Raw genomic sequence first — 20,216 nt, 5'->3', positions numbered from 1 at the left:
CTGAAGACACTGTGAGCCAAGAGAAAGCTCCCGGACATCGGCATATGACAACAGCAATTTATTGTTCCTACGGGGTTGGTGGCAGGGGGGGTGTGGGGGTGTGGGGTGGGAAAGGAAGTGCTTGCAGAGGAGAGGTGCAGAGGAGAGGTGTTCCCCGCAGGCTCAGGTGGCCCCAGCAGACGCGGCCTCCCGGATGGGTTCTCCACAGCGCCGCAGCAGGAGACTCAGCCACGGTGACACAGGAAAGGCCGCGACTTCCAGAGCTGGCGGAGTTGGTCTCGCAGCTTCTGGAGTCGGGAGGAGGGAATGCTCTGTACAGCTAAATTGATGTACAGAGTTTGAAGTGCCAGGCATGAGACGGCAGGGCTGGTGTCATCCGTCATGTCCTGAAGAGCTGCAAGAGAGAGAAACGGAGCCACAGTCAGAGGCTGGATCTGCGGGGACGTGGGCAGAGCCTCGTGCCACGTCCATGCCACGCGGCTCCTGCCAGGGCCTGGAGGAAGCAGGACTAAAGAAGGACGAGCCGGCAGCTGCTGGCCACAGAATGTCCCCCAGGCCCCCGAAAGGCGTCTGTGCTGCTGCCGCGCTGCCCTTGGTGCGCGCAGGGAGCGGAGCCGTCCGCGGGCGGGCCAGGGAACGCAGCTGCCAGCGGCTGCCCCCGCGGAGAGCCCGCGGGCCTCACTCACCCATGCAGATGGTCCGGAATTCCGGCTGCTGCCCTGTCAGGTAGCGCCCGGCGATCCCTTGGGAACACACAGCATGTCCTGCCTTCAGAGCCACAGCTGCCGCACACGGGCGCTGCCAGCCCCGAGGCCGCACGCCCCGCTGGCCCGGCAGGGCTCAGCCCGGGCCCCTGGCGCACGCTGCCGCCCAAGGGCACGGAAGCCAGAAGGCGGCAGCAGCGCCCAGGCCAGGCGGGGCCGCAGATGCCCGCGCCCGGCTCCTGCTGCCGGGGCAGCAGGCGGGGCTGGGGCCGGGCTGGGGCCGAGGTGCGGCGGGGCGGGGCGGGGCTCAGGGCTCACCGATGAACCTGACGGCCGCCTCTCGCAGGGGCTCCTGTGGGCTCTGCAGGTACGGCAGGGCCAGGCGCAGGTGCTCGGCCACTCGGCTCCTGTCCTCTGCCAGCTGCAGAGAGCGGCAGGGCACGGAAAGAAAGGGTTGCTGCGGGCCCGGCCCCTGGCCCGGGCGCTCCCTACGCCCGGCACTGCTCCCCCTAGCCCACAGAGCCCTGAGCCCCGGCCAGCAGCCGCAGGCACCGGGCTCGGGACGGGGCAGAGAGCCCGGCGAGCCGTGGTGCCGCCCGGCAGCGGAGCCCAGCTGGCTCGGGGCTCCGTGGGCACCGGGCTCGGGCTGAGGGAGCGGCGTGTGGGGCGCAGGCCGGTGCCCCTGCCTGCGGCACTGGGCAGGGGCCACGGCTGCCAGCCCCACAGACTGGGCGCCGTGGGCAGGCGGCTTCTGCAGGGATTGGCCTGGGGATTCCAGGCCATCCTTACCAAGCACTCGGCCAACCTCCACATGTGATCCCTCTTCAGCAGCTGCTTGAGATCCTTCCTCTTCAGGAACCTTACTGCAGAAAGCAGCGTTTCCCGAGAGGCCTGCAGAGCAGCAGAGACCCAGAGATGGCACCGCAGCCCAGGGCACAGGACCCGCATCTCTGTGCCAAGGCCCGGAGGAGGCTGGAGCCCGTCAGGTGCCAGCGGGTGGGGAGAGAGCTGAGCCCCCCTCCCACGGGGGCCAGGAGGCCTCACCTGTGCCACACGCCAGTTCTCATCGTGGCAGTGGAAGAAGAGCGGGAGCAGGCTCTCGCTCACATGCTTCTTTAGGGCCTTTTTGCCCTTTGCCACTACCAGCGTGATCACGTTTTGGAAGAGGCAGATGGAGAGCAGCTGCACAAGGCTGTTGTCCTGTTGGAAAGAAAGCAAAAGCCCTCCGCATCAGCTGCTCCAGGCCCCCGTGTGCCCTGGCCCAAGGCAGCACCCCAGTGCCCGCGGCTGGGGGCACAGAGCCTCACATTGTCAAAGAGGTGCCAGAGCGCCTCGGCCAGCTGCAGGGCGATGGGGCTGGCTATTGTGAGGTCTTTGTGCAGCAGCAGGAGGCTGAGCACAGTGAGGGTCATCTCAACGATGTCTTCGTCCTCATCCCACAGTAGCTTCCCAAGGCTTTCAGTCAGGCTGAACACGCTTGGATCCTGTGTGCAAAACAGGGCTGGGCAACCCCACGCTGCTGCTGCCGCCGCTGCCGCTGCGGCAGGACTCAGAGGCCGAAGGCCTTTCGTGAAGCCCACGGGCAGCTGAACAGCGAGCCTGGAGAGCTGGGAGAGCAGCTGCAGCAGCTCCCAAAGCCCAGCTAAGCCCAAGGGGCTGCTTGCCCCAGCCCCACGCTGACAGCACAGCTTCAGCTGCTGCCTCCTTCTCACCATCGAGGTGAGCACCACAAGGCCTCGGAGCGCCACGCGATGCATCTCCCTCGACTCGCTCTGCAGCTGCCTCGTCAAGATCTCCAGGACTTTTTCGCCGCATTCGCTCCAGTCCAGGCAATCCAGGACCTGAAAGGGACAGAGCAGTGACAGAGGTGCCCAGCTGGCAGGAGCTCAGAAGCGCACAGGGCCGAGCCAAGGCGGCAGCACAGGGCACGGGCACCGTCCCAGGCAGCTGCGGCTACGAGAGGGCAGAGGGGCGGGAGGCAGCTCAGCGAGGCAGCGCCGGCCACGGGGCTCACCTCCACCAGGAAGGCCAGGGCGGGCAGTTCCCAGTCTGGAATGCCTTTGCTGAGCAGGTCAAAGAGGCAGGATGCCATGCTGCAAGACCAGATGATGGAGACGCGGCGCATCTCCCTGGCGGGGAGAAAAAGGCGCCATTGCTCCTGAGCCGGGTGGGCAAAGCTCTCCCAGGGCTGACTCGCAGAGGTCCGCTCTTCTCCCGAGCAGGCCAGGGCTGCTTTGGGAGGCGGCTGTTCCCGGGCACCCTCCTCTGCCGGCCTTTTCCAGTCTGCCCATCCCTCCCCCTTGGTGACGAGGCCCTGCCGCCCACGACCACGGGGACTGTGTGGTGGCCTTCCGAGCACAAAGGAGAGGGTCTGTGGGGACAACGAGGTCTCACCTGGCCAGCAGACCCACGGCATAGTGGTGGGTGTCGGCGCAGAGCAGCGTGTCCCAGGCACGCTTGCGTTCCATTGACACCACCGCGTGCTCGTAGTGCATTTGGCAGAGCAGGGCCTTCAGGGTCTGCAGGGCAAAGCTGTGTGCAGAGCAAAGCCCAGGTCACGACGGGAGCCCCGGTTCCTGCCCCGGGGGCGCGGGAGGGATGGGGAGACTGGAGGGACTGGCATGGAGCACCTGTTGGGGTTGGCGGCGAGGCCGTGTTGCTCCTGGCATTCCTTCCAGAAGGTCTCAACCTCTTCTGGCGTATCCTGCGTGCTGACGTAAGTTTGGAAGAGCAGACGCAGAAAGAGATTGGGGAAATACTCCAGCACGACAGGTGAGCGCCAGGCCAGGTTGAAGACTCTCCACAGCGCCACGGTTGCCTGCAAGAAATAAAACACCCAGAGACAAGGCTCAGGGCCGAGACATCCACACGGCAGGGTCCGAGCTTGCGAGGGAGAGGCCGGGGGAGACACGGGCGGAGCAGCCGGTCTGGTGCCCCTGAAGCCTGCCCCCTAAGCCAGGTGTCAGCCCAGTGCCTGAGGCAGGGAGATGCAGCTGGAGGGAGGACAGAGAGCTGGCTGCTGGAGAGGCGGCCCGGGGGCTGGCAAAGGCCGCTTCCAGAAACTCACAGCCAGGGCAAAGACTCCTGCGTTGTCCCCATCGGAGGTGCAGACGCGGTGCAGTGGCCAGGCGCTCAGCACATCCAGGAGCATCTGCAGCGCCGGCTCCGCAGTCCTGCTCGAGGACATGATGGTCGCCCACATGGTCGCGGCAGCTCTGTGGGGTCAGAGCTCTGTGTCAGGGCGGTCTGGGCCACAGCCCCGTGGCCCGGGCAGCTGCGGGGGCCCGCGCCGGCCCTCAGCCCTGCCTCTGCCCGCTGTCCCTGGCTGGCAGCAGCCAGACAGCCCACGTGGGCACAGGCCCTGAGGGGCAGGGAGGGAGCACGGCACCAGGCTCAGAAGGTGACGTGCCGGCACTGGAAAACAAAGGAGCCAGAGGATCCTGCAACTCCCCGCCTGTCTGGCAGTCAGCAGGGACAGGCTCTACAGGATGATGGGCCAGTGAACCCTAAGGCCTCAAGGCACATGGGGCTGCCCTACCTGTCACACGACGGGGCCCAGCGCAAGAGGCTGACCAGCACGTCAGAGGGGTGTTCCTTGGTCAGCTCCAGAAGGGCCTTGTCCAGCCTGTGCCCAGCAGACTCATTGGCCGTGAGCCATTGGTGGATGTACCTGACCACGGCGGGCACCTGCAGAAGGCGCGGGGAGACTCGAAGAGCTGCCAGAGCCGCAATTTCCCCAGCTTCCCCCGAGAAGTGCTTCCCTCCCAACCACACTGGGCCGGGCCCCAAAGGCCGAGAGAGCCCGGCACAGCCGGCTCGAGGCGCCGCACCACTGCTGGGGCGATCGAGCCCTTTCCCCAGGCAGCTTACTTGCGCTGGATTGGAGACCCCCTTCTCCACAAGCAAATCCAGCATGGCAGCACCGGTCTCGGCGTTGAGGAGCGGAAGGTCCACCGAGACGCCGGTGCCCACACTGGCGCTCTCCTCCTGCCAAAAGCACGTGATGAATTCACAGAGGCTCTGCAGGAGAAGGGCAGGAAGGGAGGGAGCATCCATGGAGCGCTCCAAGCCTGGTGCTTGGCTGAGCAGTGACAGCAGGCCCAGCCCAGGCGGGGATGGCCGCAGGTACCTGCGCCGTTCCGCGGAAGCGGCCACGGGCGGCTTCCTGTTCTTGTGTCCGCTCCTCGGCCGCACCTGGCAAAGAGCGAGCGCAGCCAGAGCTGAGGGGCTGCGGGAGAGGCCAGAGAACACAGCCCAGGCCTGCGCTGCCCGGGCAGGGAGAGCCTCGGGATGTCCCGGGGGAAGGAGCACGGCTGCCAGGTGGTCCAGCCCAGCTTCTGCCCTATCCATGGGCATGTCCCCAGGGATGGGATGGGGCCAAGCTGGCTGCAGGCACCAGCCCTGCCGCCCAGCTCTGGCACTCACCCTCCAGCAGCAGCTGGAACTGCTCCAGTTCTTCAGGCTGCTGTGCTGAGGTAGCTCCAGCCTCTTCCTCCTCCACCCAGGCCAGCTTGGGCACGCTGGGTGCTCTCTGCTCCATGTCACTCTTGGCAGCCATGAGTGCTTGCTGAAGCAGAGAGGCCTCGGAAGGGCTGAAGATCAGCAAGTGCTGCAGTTGTACCTAGAAGGCACCTGCAACAGGGGAGCCTCGGGAAGGCTACAGGACCGTAAGTCCTGCAGTCTGTCCCCGAGGGCAGCAGCAAGAGAGATGTCTCAAGGAAGAAATGGGACTGCGAGTGCCGCAGTCCGTCCTCGAGGGCACCGGCCGCAGGGACGGCAGACGATTCGGAAATGCTCCGCGCGCCTGGCCTCGAGGTCACCTGCACCTTCCAAGGGAACGCCTCGGAAAAGCTCCGGGTCAGAAAGGAACGAGTTGGCTGCGTGGGGGCTCCTCACAGCACGGCTCTGTCCCGTCCTGACCCGTCACGTGCACCGAGCACTGTGGCACGGCCCTGTCGACGCCAGCACCTACGCTACCACGTGTCACAAAGGGGCACCCTGGCACACTCTGTCACTTTGCATCCCACAGTGAGCACGGGACAGCGTGTCACAGAGAGCCCCAGGACACACCTCCACGTGCCCTGGGGACACCCCCACCCCCACCCAAACTGCCCCAGCTTGCAGGGAAGACTTTGCCCTAAGTGTTGAAAACGCAGCCCAGCAGGAACTTTAGGAAGGGCCCAAACAAGAAGCAGCTGCTCCTCTGCTCTGCCTGCTCAGGGCAGCAGAATGAGCCCCCACGGCTGCCAACGGAGCTGAGCAGGAAGGGCAGCGGGCCCTTCCACAGGCCCTGCCACGGCCTCTTTGGGACCAGTCCCGGTGCAGGGTGGCCCGGCACACTTGCAGGGCCGTGACACAGCCACGGGACGTGTGGCCCAGAGCACCAATGCCGCTCTGTGCCCTGGGGAGCACTTTCATCAGGAGTCCCTCAGGAGGGCGTGGGCATTAACTCCCTCCTGGGGTAACTGATGGCATCTGAACTCGCCAAGAGCTTGTCGCACCGTCTTTATGGTCTGTTCCATGCTGGATTGTTCTGTGTTCATCTTATCAACCTTCTCTTGGAGTCCATGGCACAAACCCATCGTGTAGCACCCTTTATCCTGCCCTTCGGAGCCCATCTCACAGACAGGTCAGCAGGGCTGGATCCATCACCTCCTACCCAAGCCAGGCTCTGTGCTGCATCATGGAATCCCATCTGAATGGCAAAGACGTGCTCCCACAGGTTCAACCAGGGCCTGCGCAGGCAGAATAGTAGCAAGCGCTGCTCAGGATGTCAGGAGCAATGAGTAGCGGGTGTCTCGTGGGGGAGCTCCTGCTGCTCCAATATGGCCTGCAGAAGTTTTCACAGGACTGCCAAGTTGATGCCAGCCTCCCCCTCGATGGCAGAATCCAACTGCTGGTATGGACTGATGGTGTCCATCAGTGCTGCTGCCCTGCCCAAAACCACAGCTACTGTTCTGGGGGAGCAAGAGCCTTTGTGCCTGGAAGGGATCCTCTCGGGTAGAAGGGGTAGTTAGCTGTGACTGCACAGCAGATGATACTGAGACAGCCACCCTCCCAAGAGCGTTTTTCTCTGGAGAAGGGGGATAGCTCAGGCAGGCACCAGACACTCACACAGTCAGTTGATAAACACAGGCCGATGGAGAATGCAGGAACAGCTATTTGTGTGAAATTCCAGTGGTAATTTAACAACAAGCACATTGAAGGCACTCTGGAACAGAAGAAACCCAAACAGACGGGAGTCCGGGGGTTATAAACAGTCAGGAGTAGGCAGGGTATCACCGTCTGAGGGCCAATGGGTAAAGGGACTAGGGGTGGAAGGAAGGCGGGGCAAGGAAGAAACAACCAACGGGGATGCAGTGGAGGAGTGTCTACAAGGGTAAGCCAATGGGGAAACTAGAAACAGTGAACTTTCCAGAACTGGGGAGGAGAACTGATGTAATTAACATACAGAACCAGAGGACTGTGGGGAAGAGTCTCAGGGTGTCACTCAAACAAAGGGTCCTTCAACGGCATCCCAGTTTCTCCCTCACGCACCTGGGATGCTAACTAACCACAAGCTTTCTGCTCTTTCCTGCCCAAAATCTCAGTGCCTGTTCTGGAGGGACAGGAGCCTTCCTGCTCAGCAGGGTTTTCATAGGGTCAAAGGGGTGATTAGCAGTTTCCCTCTGTCCTGAAGCGAGAGAAGCCTTTGTCCCAGAGGGGATGCTGTTGGGTGGGTTAGATAGGGTATAGGGTGGACAGCCAGGAGCCTCCTTCTGTCCTGGGGGAGCCTTCCTGCTCAGAGAGGATGGTGTCGTTTACAAGATGTGAGCAGTCAGCAGGCTCCTTCCTCATCTTCCCCCTCAGAGAACTGAAGCCTGAAGCACATCCCCCTCCTCAGGCCATTGCTTCCTCATTGCATCTCCCATTGCTTGGCAGTGTCACATGCTCAGCAGTGGGTAGGTCATAGAGTCATTGCACCCCCCTGCCAAAGACAAGGAGACTTTCCACCAGACCAGGCTGCTCCAAGCCCCATCCAACCCAGCCTTGGACGCTTCCAGGGATCCAGGGCAGCCACAGCTTTTCTGGGCAGCTGGTGCCAGGGCCTCAGCACCCTTATAGGGAAGAATTTCTTCCTAATGTCCCATCTAACCTTGCCCTCTGGCAGTGTGAAACCATTCCCCTGTTGTGCTGGCCCTCCAGACACTTGTCCAAAGCCCCTCTCAGTCTCTCTTGGAAGCCCTTTAGGCACTAAAAGAGGCTCTAAGGTCTCCCTGGAGCCTTTCCTTCTCCAAGGTGACCACCCTCAGCTCTCACCCTTTCCTCACAGGAGAAGGCTCCAGCCCTTGCAATATCTCCATGGTCTCCTCTGGATTTGCTCCAACCTCAACACTTCAGAAGGCTGCAAGCATCTGCCCTTCTTATTCTTCAGCCCAACCTTTTATCCCCTCCTGTTGATGCAGTGCACCTGTGTGCCCTCTGTTCCCTTTGGTGGCTGGTCAGTGCCCCTGGGCACTCCATGGCTCGTTGCTGTCAGTGCTGCTCACCTGCTGCTCACAGCTGTGCCCAGTGGAGATGAGGTTGGGCCCAGCCCCACTCCCAGTCACCACAAACTGTGTGCCTACAGCTTTGCAGGTGTTCAGGTCTCACCCTGAACCCCCTGTCCTTCTGCCCACGCCATGGGATCAGCCCAGGACATGGTAGGTTTCTGGGGGTGAGCACACATGGCCGAGGCATGTCCAGCTCCCACCCACCGGTACCCACAGGTCCTCCTTGGCAGGGCTGCTCTCAACCCCTTCATCCCCCAAGCTGGATTGATGCTGGGGGTTGCTCTCACCCAGGTGCAGCATCAGCACTTGGCCTTGTTGAACCTCATGAGGCTTCCATGGGCCACTTCCTGAGCTTGTCTAGGTCCCTCTGCATCATTCAGTCCTTCAGGTGTGGCATTTTACCCTCAGCTTGGTGCCATCTGCAAACTTGCTGCAGGCGCACTCGATCCTTTCATCCATGTCATTCATAAAAATATTAACACAGTACTGATCCCTGTACAGACCCTGAGGGTAACTTGCTTTCTCCTAAGTGTACCATGACACTGGAAGTCCATGTGGGACAAAGTGGGTGGCATCATGTCAGAGACAGTGCTTAGGATCACCATGGTCATGGCTAAATCTTGGATCTCTTTTTATTGCATGCAATAAACCAGCCTGCATTTTTATCTCTCTTTTCATGTGCTGCAGCTCCTGAGAAATAGATTTCCTCCGAAACAGAAAAATAATCCCAGAAAGTTTTCTTGGAAGAGTCTGGGGCTGCTACCCAAGATGTCAGGTCCCAAAACCATAGATCAAGAGGCTCCAGATGCCTGGGATGAATCTTGAATGGATTCCAGAGCTGAGAGTTTCTCCAAAGGAGAAAAATCACCTCAGGTGACATCCTGGGAGTAGTCTAGGACTGACACCTGGGATCTCTGAAATCAGAGATCAAAACACTCTAGAAGATCCCTGGGAAGAGCATCAGAGGACTCCTGGAAGAAGCAGTTTCTATCAAACAAGAATTGTACTGAATGTACCCTGTATCTACTTGATCTCTTCTGCATGTGCTCAATCCAAAATTGCAGCTTGGAGCAGATTTTAGCAATAGGTGAAATCCACACAGCCATGTCCTCTCAAGACACATCACCGCATGACACTTGAATAATTCAGTTTCAGCAAGAAATTTAAATGCAGAGCAATGTCACAGACAGATGTAAAGATGCCCATAATTTGGAAAAGGCAAACAGGGCTGAGTTGAGACAACCTGAGTTGAATCTTCTTAAATAAGTTTTTCTGTCTTGCTTATCCACTTGAGCATAAGCAGCAGAATGAGGGAAGTGATCATTCCCCTTTAGTGAGCTGCTTCGTTGATTACATTTTTCTGTGGCTAAATGCATTAGAGGAGGCACAGGCTCCCAGCATGGTTTGGTGGGTATGGTGCTCACACGTCTGGGGACAGGCAACCCAAGCCACATGACATGAGGCTGCTGTGCCAGCTCCCCTCTGCCTGGGGCACACACTAGCAGACAGAAAGGAGAACACAGTAAAGTTCCTCTTGCATCACCCTTAGCAATTTATTATCCCATCTGACTTCCAGCTCTGACAAATGACCTGTGAATGCCCCAGGGCACCATGGTCTGAGTTGGGGGAAGCCTGGAGCCCTGGGGCTCAGGCTGTGCCATGATGCCAACCACTTCACAGCTTTCTGCTTCAGCTGCCCCTTCTCCAAGGGCTGGTGGTGACTTCACCTGTGGAAGCTAGGTGCCACCAGCTGGGGGACAGAACAATAAGAAAATTAAGCAAAGCACTCATTTTCTCACACATCTGGGGGAGGACAGGTGTCCTTCCCCTCCCAGCACGGGCTCCAGAGTAGAGCGAGTAACTCAAAGGCCATCACTGGCACCCACAGTACAGAGGTCAGCTCAGCAGGGATTGTGCAGTGCCCCCAAAGCCCCAGTGGTGGGCACAGGGGAGACCCCAAATCCCACATTCTTGGTATAGACAGACAGACTGTGACAATAAAGGCAGCCTTGCAACCCAGGATGAGAGTCTGTCCAAATGCAGAATACAAGACAGCTCGGCAGCTTCATCTGATCTTCAAAATGATCTGAAAAGGCACTTCACTCCCCATCTGGGGATGGAGAACATACCTGGAAAAAACCTTAGAAAGGGAATGTTTAGAAGAGGTTCAACAGCAAGCAGAGGCTCTGCAGCACCGGCACAGCACCCTTCCCTGGCAGAGACAGCAGTCCACATGCTAAGGTCAGCATGGAGATATCCCATGCAACACACACCGCCACGGCCCCATGCAGACACCGGGATCCAAGACAAGTCCAGGGCCATGGCATCCCCAGTGTCCCAGCTCAAGCAGACAGGGCTCCCTGCTCCTCCCGCCCTGCCCCAGCCGAGGTGCTGGCTCTGGCTCTGGCTGGCAGCTGCCCAGCCAGGGGGCTGTTGGGATGCAGCCGGCAGAACCGGCCCAGCGTCCAGATGGGGAAGATGTTGCGGTACGCGGTGTAACTGATGGCACACGACTTGTTGAACACTCCAGCAATGTTCTCCTGGGAGACAAGCAGAGAGCAGAATGGTATGAGTGACAGGGGACTGCTGCATGTTCAGGAACTTCTTGGAAAGGCTAAAGATGTACCTGAGGCCAGTCCCCGTTGGGCAGCTGCTTATCCATCAACACTTTAATGCCCCTTTCCAGCACACTGATGTCAGGGTACCTACAAAGCACAAGGGAAATGTAAGCATCTTTATCCAAACCATCTGCAAACCCTCATCCACGTGTCTGGGGAGCTCAACCACCTCCAGGCTGCCCCGAGCTTGCCGCAGGCATGCTGAGTGCTTTGGGACCCTCCCCACAACCCCAAGACACTAAATAATATGAATATGGCACCATTTTCCCAGGCTGGAGGCCTGCAGTCATGATCAAAAGCTTTGCTTTGCACTGGGTCACACCAGCCAGGCCCAAGGCCACCCAACCCAGCTTGATCTCTTTTCCCTGAGCACTGGGGCTACTCTTACCTGACAGCCATGAGCCCCAGCAGGGCCCAACAGGTGTTGTGGATCTGTGACTCAGCGCTCTGCACGTATGTGCGCTGCTCGCAGGACTCGAAATCCTCTCCCCACCCGCCATCTGCCATCTGCTTGGAGATCAGGAACTGGCAGGCCTGGGCCACTTCTTGGCAGACAGTCCTGCAGGGATGGGGGCCAGAATCAAGACAGGACTGGGGACAGAGAGTATTTAGATGCCCACAGTTCTCAGCTGCAAAGAGAAGCAGTGCCCATGGCTGGGACTGCCCTGAGTTTGAGGGCAAGGCAGCAAGTCTGCCCTGGCCATACTGCAGGCATAGGATTTGGGAGGAGCAGTCCCTGAGGCAGGAGAGCCTTGGCACAGCCAGAGATCCATCCAGCCCCACCACAGAGTCCTACCCTGGCCCAGGAGGTAGGTAGGGGTAGGGCACCCACACATTCCCTTCTCACCCATTGTGGTATGTGTGCTGCATGCTGGCAAACGCCTCCAGACCAAACCAGGTGCCATAGGTGAAACAAACCCCCCAACTCCTAGAAGAAGGAGAGAGCAGCACTGTCAGGGGTGAAGGCCACAGGGAGAGGCAGGCTGCAACACAGCTGTGTTCACAGGAGAGCAGAGCCAGGCACAGAGCTGCAGCCTGCCTTCCCCTATGACCCAACCATGCCCAGTCCCACCAGCACCTGCTCCCAGCTAACTCAAGCGTCAGCAGAACTGGGACCACAGGAGCTGGAGCCACCCCAAACTTCTCTGGGTCTTGTACCTGTTCTACCTGGGCTGGAGGGAGGGTAACTGAGAGCAAAGCACAGCAGCAAGAGGAGAATCAGCCCTTCCTTTCCCTCCCACAGATCCTGCCAGCCAGGAATGCTTGCCATGATGATCCCTCTCACACTGGGGCAGCCAGAAGAAAACGGGGTTCTGGGAACACCACCTACCCTTCCCAGGACCCATCTGCTCGCTGCTTCTTGCGACAGAAATCCAGGCCCTTCTGCAGAGTCTCCCTGGACAGGAAAGAAGTCATCCACTTCAGAAGCAGCTCAAACTCAGTGTTTGCTTTACTGGGGGCTCCATCAACCTTCTGAGGCTTGGATGGGTCCCATTATTGGGGGGCACAAGAGACAAGAGCATGCAGACAGGCAGCTACATTGTTCAGGAGGCCATGGCAGGCAGCTTGGGACACTGAGCCTGCCTTCTCCCCTGCCCAGCTCTCATCTCAGTGCCTCACCTGATCTCCACGGCTCGGTGCTCAGGGAACTGGCTCTGGAAGTGTCTCAGTGCCTGCATGACAGCTGATGTGCATTCCACGTACGTGTAGTCAATCATGATGTCACCTGCCAGCAGGCAATGGGTATCAGTGCCACAGCCCCTGTGTGGGCTAGCCTCCAGGCCAGCCACTGCTAGCCTGTCCCTCAGACCCAGGGCACACTGATCCCCTGTGTCAGGCACACACTGGGGATGGTGAGCCCAGGCCACTTTGTCCCTTCTCAGTGGGCAGGACAACCAACCCCCAGAGCTCCCCTTACCAAACACCTCCGAGGGGTTCAGCAGCTCCAGTAAGTGGCCTCCTCGCTTGGTTTCATAAGTGGCAAAGCCTCCATCAGGGTTCCTCATGCTCAGCAACTGCCCAGACAAGCAGAGAGGGAGGTGGTACAACCTCATGGGCAGTACTACTCCAGTCTGGCCCCAAGCCAGCTGTGAGGATAAAGTCAGACCTACAGGTCTATGGGGCGGGAAGAAAACCCCGGTCCCAAAGCACTGTGACAAAGAAAGCTCAATCTGGGCCATCACACGACATTAGGTCACATAGGCAGCTCTGAATCACAACAGTGTTGCCACACCAGGCCTCATACTAGCTCAGATCTAACCAGATCTAACAATTCCTTGGGCCTTGGTTTCTCTTACAGTCCTGCATGTCCCTCGGCCTAATTTTTGCAGCTCTTACCACATTCACAGCATCAAAGAGGCGCTCAGCAGGCACAAGCTTGGCTATGAAGGGACACTTCTCCTGCAGTAGCATTACTGCTTTCAGCCCCTCTGCTGTGCAGTCTGCCACGATCCAGCCGCAGTCCCGCGTGCTGAAGGGGAAGCCACCCTGGAAAAGGATCAGGTGGGCTTAGGAAGCAGGATCACTCTCCCTCACCCACTCTTCCCCTATTGTTGGAAGAGAGCAGGTACTGCTCCTGATTCCTATTCCCTCTGCCCCAGTCCCACATCCTTGGGAGACCAGTGCCAGCCACCATACCTTGTTCATATGGCGGTAATATTTCTGGTAGTCGGGTGGGTTCTCTGGGATCTGCAGGAGGCAAGAAACAAGTGAGGGCAGCCTAGAGGTGCCTGGCTGCAGGACCATGGGCTGAAACCATTGCAGGTGCAGAACCATGTGGGAATGAACAGTACCTGCCTTCCACTGAGGGAAGTAGACAGGAAAGAGGTCAGCTCTGGAGCAGGGAGAAATCACCTTTTTGCCTGATTTCAGCAAATGTTGCTAAAGCCCCCTTTGGGCGCTTGCCTGCCAGGGAACCATCTGCTTTCAAACAAGACTGGTGACTGCATATGCATCAAGCTGCTGGTGACAATGACCCTCACCTTGAGGCACTGCTGGCCTGGCCAGCAGAAGCTGAGCTCATAAAGTCACTATCCAATGATCCTGGGTTTCCCAGAAGGGTGCCTCAAATGTGTCAGCACCAGACAAGATAAAGGTCAAATAAGCCTAAGCTTTCCGTTTTCCAGCCCCTCTAAGCTCAGACAGACAACTCAAGCGTCCCTGGGCCTTGCTAAGGCCCTCTCAAAGTTTCAAAGATGGTTCCCTGAAAAGAGGGAGTAGAAAACAGGAGGCTGGGCCTGGGACTTTGCTAGTCAGCCCTTCAGAAGGCAAGAGATGCATCCAAGAGGGTTCTGAGCAACAGCCAGGCCTGCACAGGCAGTGTGTGAGACACCACTGACCATCTCTGCTCACCTGGGAGAACTGGAGGAACCCATGGGCATTCTGGAGGCAGGAGGTGAATTCAGGCATCTCCTGGGCTTCTGCCTAGAAACAGAGATGCACAGTGAGCAGTCAGCAAGGGGCTGTAGCCAGCCATGTTTTCCCAGCTCAGTCACAGGATACCAGGCCAGAACAGAGCGCCAAGGGGGTGCACAGCAGGAGCTCTGGTACTTGGGGACTCATGAGCAGAGACTGTTTTCCCAAGGCAGCACTGAAGGGTGCATTACCTCCAGAAAGGCTTGGATGGCAAAAGCAGTATCCCAGAGCTGGGATCCATTTGTGCCCTGGAAGAGAGAAAACAGACAGTGAGAGGCAGGTGCTAGCAGCAGCCTGACCCAGCTGTGGGGACTATGGGACAGCACATCCCTCCTGCATTACCCCCAACAGCTCCTTCCTATGTCATCCTGCATCACAGCTGATGGGCTGGCACAGAGAGGACAGATGCAGCAGGTCCAGGGACAGCAAGGGAGCACAAAATAAGACAGCTGCTTCAGTCTGCTCTGTGCACAGCCAAGGCAGGAGAGGTGCCTAGCATTAACACAATGGCTCTGAGAGAAGCAGAGCTCAGCCCACACTGAGAATCAGGGGCCTGGCTTTCTCCTGCCCTTCTCCCAGGACTCATGAGGATGGACAGAATGCCACAGGGAGGCAAACTAGCAGGACAGACAGTACTCCCTCCTGGCACAGCTGGAGGAAATGGCAGTGAGAAGGCCACCAGGCACTAGAGGTGAGATGCCAGGAGCTCAGGCCTGGGATGAACACGCTATCCCATTACTCCACAGGTTGCCCCAGCACACCAGAGTCCCTTCAGTCACAGCTGAACTCCTACAGCACTTCACCTGCATCTTCATGCCGTCGAGGCCCAGCCTGTGGGAGGAGAGAGCACAGTGCTGCAGCAGAGTGGGAGCACCAGGAGGAAAGTCAGGAGTCATGGTGTGCTGTGCCAGATGGGACATACCAGAGATAGTCAGGGATCCTGGAAACATGCTCCTGAAAAGCTGGGGAGTCCTTCCCTTCCACGAACCAGCGAACCAGCATGTTGATTGTCTTGGAGATCTGCCAAGAGGAGCATTGTCACTGCTCTGGATAGAGCTCCTTCCAGCCCCAGAAACATACATCCCAACCCACTCAACACAAAGCCATCCAGAGGTTGTCTCGGCCTTGATCCCAATGTGACATCACCCAGCACAGCTGAGTTAGCAGGGTAAGGGCCATGAGATTACTCCAGAGCTTCCTCTGAGATCATCTCCCTGGACCTCACAGAGACATACTCCTCACCAGGGCCACAGCTGTCCCCGTGCCCTCTGCATCTCCTGTGCCCTGTTAGCATCAGGAGCAGGAGGAGTTGGGCAGGATCTGGTGATTATTACATGCCACTCCTGCACAAGCTGGTCCTTAAAGAACAAAGGGTGAGACACTAAAGGATTATCAGCAAGTGCCCTACCGGCCCGATGCTGATGCACTTGGTGAATCTGTCATCAGCCTTGATGTGGTCGTACAGCTCTGTGATGGCTCGCTGCCGCAGGTGGGTGCTGTGGTGAGCTTCATACACATTCATGATGGCTACAGGAGAAGAAAGGCACATGCTGTGAAAAAAACCCCACCCTGTGCAGCCAGATTCACTTGCTGTGGCAAGCTGCACCCCAACTCACACAACAACCATCAACCAACAAGCATCAGGAGGGAGCAGAGCTCTGCCCCAGAGTGGCCTGAGGACATGGGCACAAGGCCCTGCTGCCCTCAGGGAGGAAGAACCCACTGGATCACATAATTCCAGTCTCCATCCTAGCTGCAGGGCATACACCAGTAGCTGGTAGTAGACCCTAAAGAGCTCTGAGGGTACAAGGCAGCCTCAGTATTCCTGGCAGCAGCTCCTGCACTCACCGTAGGCAGCACCCAGCAGCCAGCTGTGTGGGGTGTACACGTCGCAGGCAGCCACGTTGTTCCTCTGGGCTGGCCAATCTATGCTGGCGTAGTCTTGCACATACAGCTCCTGGTAGCAGAGAGCAAAGGGCAGCCTGGCCAGCCAGGAGCAGCCCCTGGGGCAGTCACGGCTGGGAGCTGGCTCAGAGACCGTGCAGGTTATGAGAGGCTGGCTCACAAGAGCATGGCCAGCACAGCAGGTGGCCACAGAGCCAGGTATCCTTGTCCAGCGGGATCAGCTCCCTCCTTACCTGCCTCAAGCTCCGTATGAGCTCGTCCTCTTCTGCTGACAAACGCTTAGCATAGCAGTAGCTCATGGGAAGGTAAACCTGGCGGCAGTGACACCAGAGCCGTGACGGATGTGCTGGAAACCATGTGGGAAGCAGCCTGATTGCAACAGAGAAAGTGCTGCTGTGAGGAACAAGGAAGGCCAAGGGCCACTGGAGAGATGTTGTATGGAATGCCCAGAGCAGGGCAGGCCTTTCCTTGTCCCCTGCACTAAGGGATATACACACAGCCTGGCCCTGCTCAGATTCCCCCTCCAACAGGATTACTCCCTCCTGACACCACTCCAGGCCTGGCTGACACAGGGCAGGGAGGACCTCAAGCTCAAAGAGGAAGGTGAGAAGCTAATTCAATCACTTGGGATGTTAAAGGCAGAGGTCTGCACTGACAGTTAATGGCATTTGCTAACAAAGCACCAGCAGCCCTTGGTACTGTGCAGCCCCCGTTTTCCTCCAGGGATAGTGTCAGGCACTTTCCCTCTCTGACACCCAGCAGCCCTCTGAGTATTCAGAGAGGGTACAAGAAAGGGTTTAGGGCTGGCAGCCTCACATGTGGCTGTCCCTTCCTGCTAGGGTCCAGTTCTGGCTGCTGGAAGGTACTGGTGGCAGGCAGGGAGCACATGAATGTATTAGGGACCCTGTGGAAAATGCTAACAGGGCTGTGCTCTGGCATCTCCCTTGGACGCAGTGTTCACTGGCTGGCCTGCTGCTGGCTCCCAGCTGACAAGCAGCCTGAGCACCTCCAGTTCCTGGCTGTAGCTGGAGTTATCCCAGCAATCACCAGCGCCTGGGACAGTTCTGGGTGGAGGCTGGTGGCAGGACTGACACTAGCTCCTCTCTCCACAGTGAGGGGGACACATACCACATCTCTGGGAGAAGCGTGTTCATTCCCTCCCAGCTGTAAACGTTCAAGACAGCCAGCCAAAACTTGCCCCAGGAAGGGATTCCCACAGCACCTCCTGCATAGAACAATATCAGCTTTCAGGGTTAACACAGCCATGCCAGCTCCCAACTTTCTTCCCCATCACAGGGCCCACTTCTCCCCATGTTTGGGAGCACACTACTCAGGCTGGGATATATGTCCCAAAGCAGGGCAAACAGGCAATGGCACAAAAATGCAACACAGCTTCCCATCATTAATTGAAAGTGCAATTGCCATGAAAGGCGAGTAAGAACAACAGTTCTTCCACTACCTGGCAGCCCCCAGTGCTCCCTGCAGCCCTCAGGTGTGGCCAGACCTCTCTCACCAGTGTACCAGCCCCACGGCTGACCTTTGCTGTGCAGGTTGACACGGGCCCGCACAATGTCAGGGTCATCTGGTCCAATCCCCAGGATCCTCAAGGCTACGTAGTTGAGGGCTGTGCCAAACACTGTTGATTTATCTTCCACGTGTCTGTCAGGAGCATATACAGAAACACCACATCCATTAGCCAGCTATTGCCATTAGCCAGATATGAGCCACTGCACAGGGCTGTCTTTATTAGGGCGAAGTGGGATGCCAGGGGTGACTTTGGAAAAGAGGGACCTGACTAATACAGGAATAAACATTGCCCTGCACTATCCTGTCACACATGATGCTTTGGCATATAGTGCCCCAGAGGACATGTGGCCAGACTTGATGCTATGGCCACCTCTGTGACAAACAGTGTATGTGGAGTGCTACACAAGCAAGTCCAACCACCCACAGATATCACACGTGCTGAGTCCGCCTCCCTGAGCTTGGGCAGATCTGGCAGCAGCTCTAAATCCTGCACCTTGGAGCTGCCACCACCCAAAGAATCATCTTTGGTACTCACAAGCCCCAGCCTCCGTCCGGGAGCTGCACAGAGCGCAGGTAGCGCACCATCTCCTTCCGGAACCCCTCGGGCAGCTGGATTTTGGCCGTGTGGCAGGTGATGAGAAGACCTGGAGGACCAGACAGGCCGGCACTGTAGAGAGCCGAACCCCAGGGCACTCGCCCCTGGGCAGGTGCCCAGACCTACCTGGCAGCAGGAACAGCGGCCCGCCGTAATCGCCCGCCCAGTGCCCATCCTCGGCCTGCAGCGCTGCGTAGAACCGCATCCCGTTGAGTGCCGCCTCCCGGGCCGAGCCGGCCGCCGGCAGCGTCTGCAGCGTCGCGCCCTGTGGGGAGACAGGGGCACCTCAGCGCTGCGCCCCGGGCACGGCCCCGCCGCCCCGGCCCGGGCCCCCCGCACCGTGTCCAGCCCGAGGCTGTGCTGCTCCAGCGCTGTCTGCGCTCGCCGCTCCGCGACATCGCCTTCGCCATCGCCCAGGTAGCGCCAGAGCTGCCGCCCACCCTCGCAGCGCAGCCGCCAGGCCGGCAGCTCCGTGGCCGCCGCCGAGGGCCGAGGGCCGCCGCGCCGCCGAACCGCCCTGCCGGACACGGGCACCGTGAGCCGCGGCCGCCACCCCGCTCCGCTCCGCTCCGCCCCGCCGGGACCCCGCCGCTCGCCGCCACCGCCGCTCCCGACCCCACCGCCGGGATCCACCCAGCGCCCCCCGCCAGCGCAGCTCCCGCTCTCCATCCCAGCGCCGAGACTCACACGGCGTCCGCCGCCATCGCCGCTACCGATCCCGATCCCAGCACCGGGGCCGCGCCGGCTGGTCCCACATCGCCTCACGGGCGGTAGCCAATGGCGGCCCCCGGCCCGCCCCGGCCGGCCCCCGCCCGCCCATCTCCTCCCGGCACCGGCCCGCCCCGTCTCCTCCCGCCCCGGCACCGGCCCGCCCCGTCTCCTCCCGCCCCGTCTCCTCCCTCCCCTCCTGCCATGGGACGTCGCCCGGCCAGTTGCCGGGGCTCGACTGCTCCGTCCCACTCCGTCTGTCCCTGGCACAGGAGTGCCATCCCCTTCACAGACCCCGACAGCCGAGCCGTCCCTTTGGGTGACAGCGCCGGCCCCTGGAACGACTGTCCCCAGCTCCGTACACCGCCAAAGTCCAGGCGTGTGGTTTCCATCGTTAATGGAAACAACAAAACGACGGCGGCCCCGCCGTGGGCACAGCGCACCCTGACCGTGTGCCCGCGCTCCCGCTGCCCCCGTGCTCCCCCGCTGCTGGCACCAGCCCTGGCTCTGCTTTCCCGGCGTGTCAGGCACTCCCTGCTGGGGAGGGCTGTGCCCGGCAGGCTGACACCCGTCAAACACTGTGTTGTGCTCTGCAGGTGAGTCAGGTATCCTCACTATGGACCCTGCCCTGGTCCCTCCAGCACGGTGCGGGGGTGTCACCTTCAGGCAGGTCATGCCGTGGGACAGCAGTCCATGAGGAGATGGCAGAGCTCCTCCTGTCTGGTCCCACTGACGTGTCCCCATCTCTCTCCTAACACCCCTCACTGCCTTCCCAGGCCAGTGAGCAAGAGGGTTTCAGCCCTTCAAAGCCCCTTGGCTCAAGAAGGCTCCCCAAAAGGAGGCACACGGGGATTGTAAATCCCAGATGCTGTACTTGCTGCTGCTATGCTACTGGAAGGGCTGTGTGGACATTTAATTTAAAGGGAATTATAAATTCCTTTCAGCCTTTCACAGTGACCTGGCTTCCCTCCAACCACAGAGGTGGCACCAGACCAAGCTAAACTGGCAGAAAAGCCCCTCCATGTCTGTGCACTGCCCAGGGACAAAAGAGCTACTCACAAATGTGGCACCCATCAACACCCCAGGACAGAAAAATGCCTGTCTATTAATACTTCTATAATCATTAATACTTACAGTATATAATGCACACTAGAATTTTAATTTAAAATACTCCTCTTCTAACAAACAGGTCTTCACTCATGTCCAGAATAGC

The 20,216-nt window shown here is 59.1% G+C and overlaps 1 protein-coding gene across 2 annotated transcripts; it reads right to left on the bottom strand.

Moving 5' to 3' along the window:
- Nucleotides 1–9,857: 9,857 nt before the first annotated feature.
- LSS (lanosterol synthase) lies at nucleotides 9,858–19,040 on the bottom strand. Of its 2 annotated transcripts, XM_084208958.1 has the most exons (22): nucleotides 18,983–19,040; nucleotides 18,635–18,812; nucleotides 18,422–18,560; nucleotides 18,236–18,344; nucleotides 17,711–17,832; nucleotides 17,302–17,398; nucleotides 16,407–16,542; nucleotides 16,117–16,225; nucleotides 15,677–15,795; nucleotides 15,191–15,288; nucleotides 15,072–15,099; nucleotides 14,460–14,516; nucleotides 14,206–14,277; nucleotides 13,492–13,542; nucleotides 13,192–13,341; nucleotides 12,773–12,869; nucleotides 12,475–12,580; nucleotides 12,185–12,250; nucleotides 11,702–11,782; nucleotides 11,243–11,413; nucleotides 10,863–10,941; nucleotides 9,858–10,776 (listed from the first exon to the last, which is right to left on the bottom strand). In XM_084208958.1, exons 1-22 carry the CDS (start codon nucleotides 18,997–18,999, stop codon nucleotides 10,579–10,581), a joined length of 2,280 nt encoding a protein of 759 aa, XP_084065084.1. In that variant the 5' UTR covers nucleotides 19,000–19,040; the 3' UTR covers nucleotides 9,858–10,578. The 2 variants fall into 2 exon arrangements, with proteins under 2 accessions (XP_084065084.1, XP_084065085.1); XM_084208959.1 differs by lacking the exon at nucleotides 18,635–18,812 and having other exon boundaries at nucleotides 18,983–19,009.
- Nucleotides 19,041–20,216: the final 1,176 nt, after the last annotated feature.

This window comes from Fringilla coelebs, assembly GCF_963513975.1.
Source record: "Fringilla coelebs genome assembly, chromosome: 7".
Taxonomy (NCBI): domain Eukaryota; kingdom Metazoa; phylum Chordata; class Aves; order Passeriformes; family Fringillidae; genus Fringilla; species Fringilla coelebs.
This window is presented reverse-complemented; position numbering and strand designations above follow the sequence as displayed.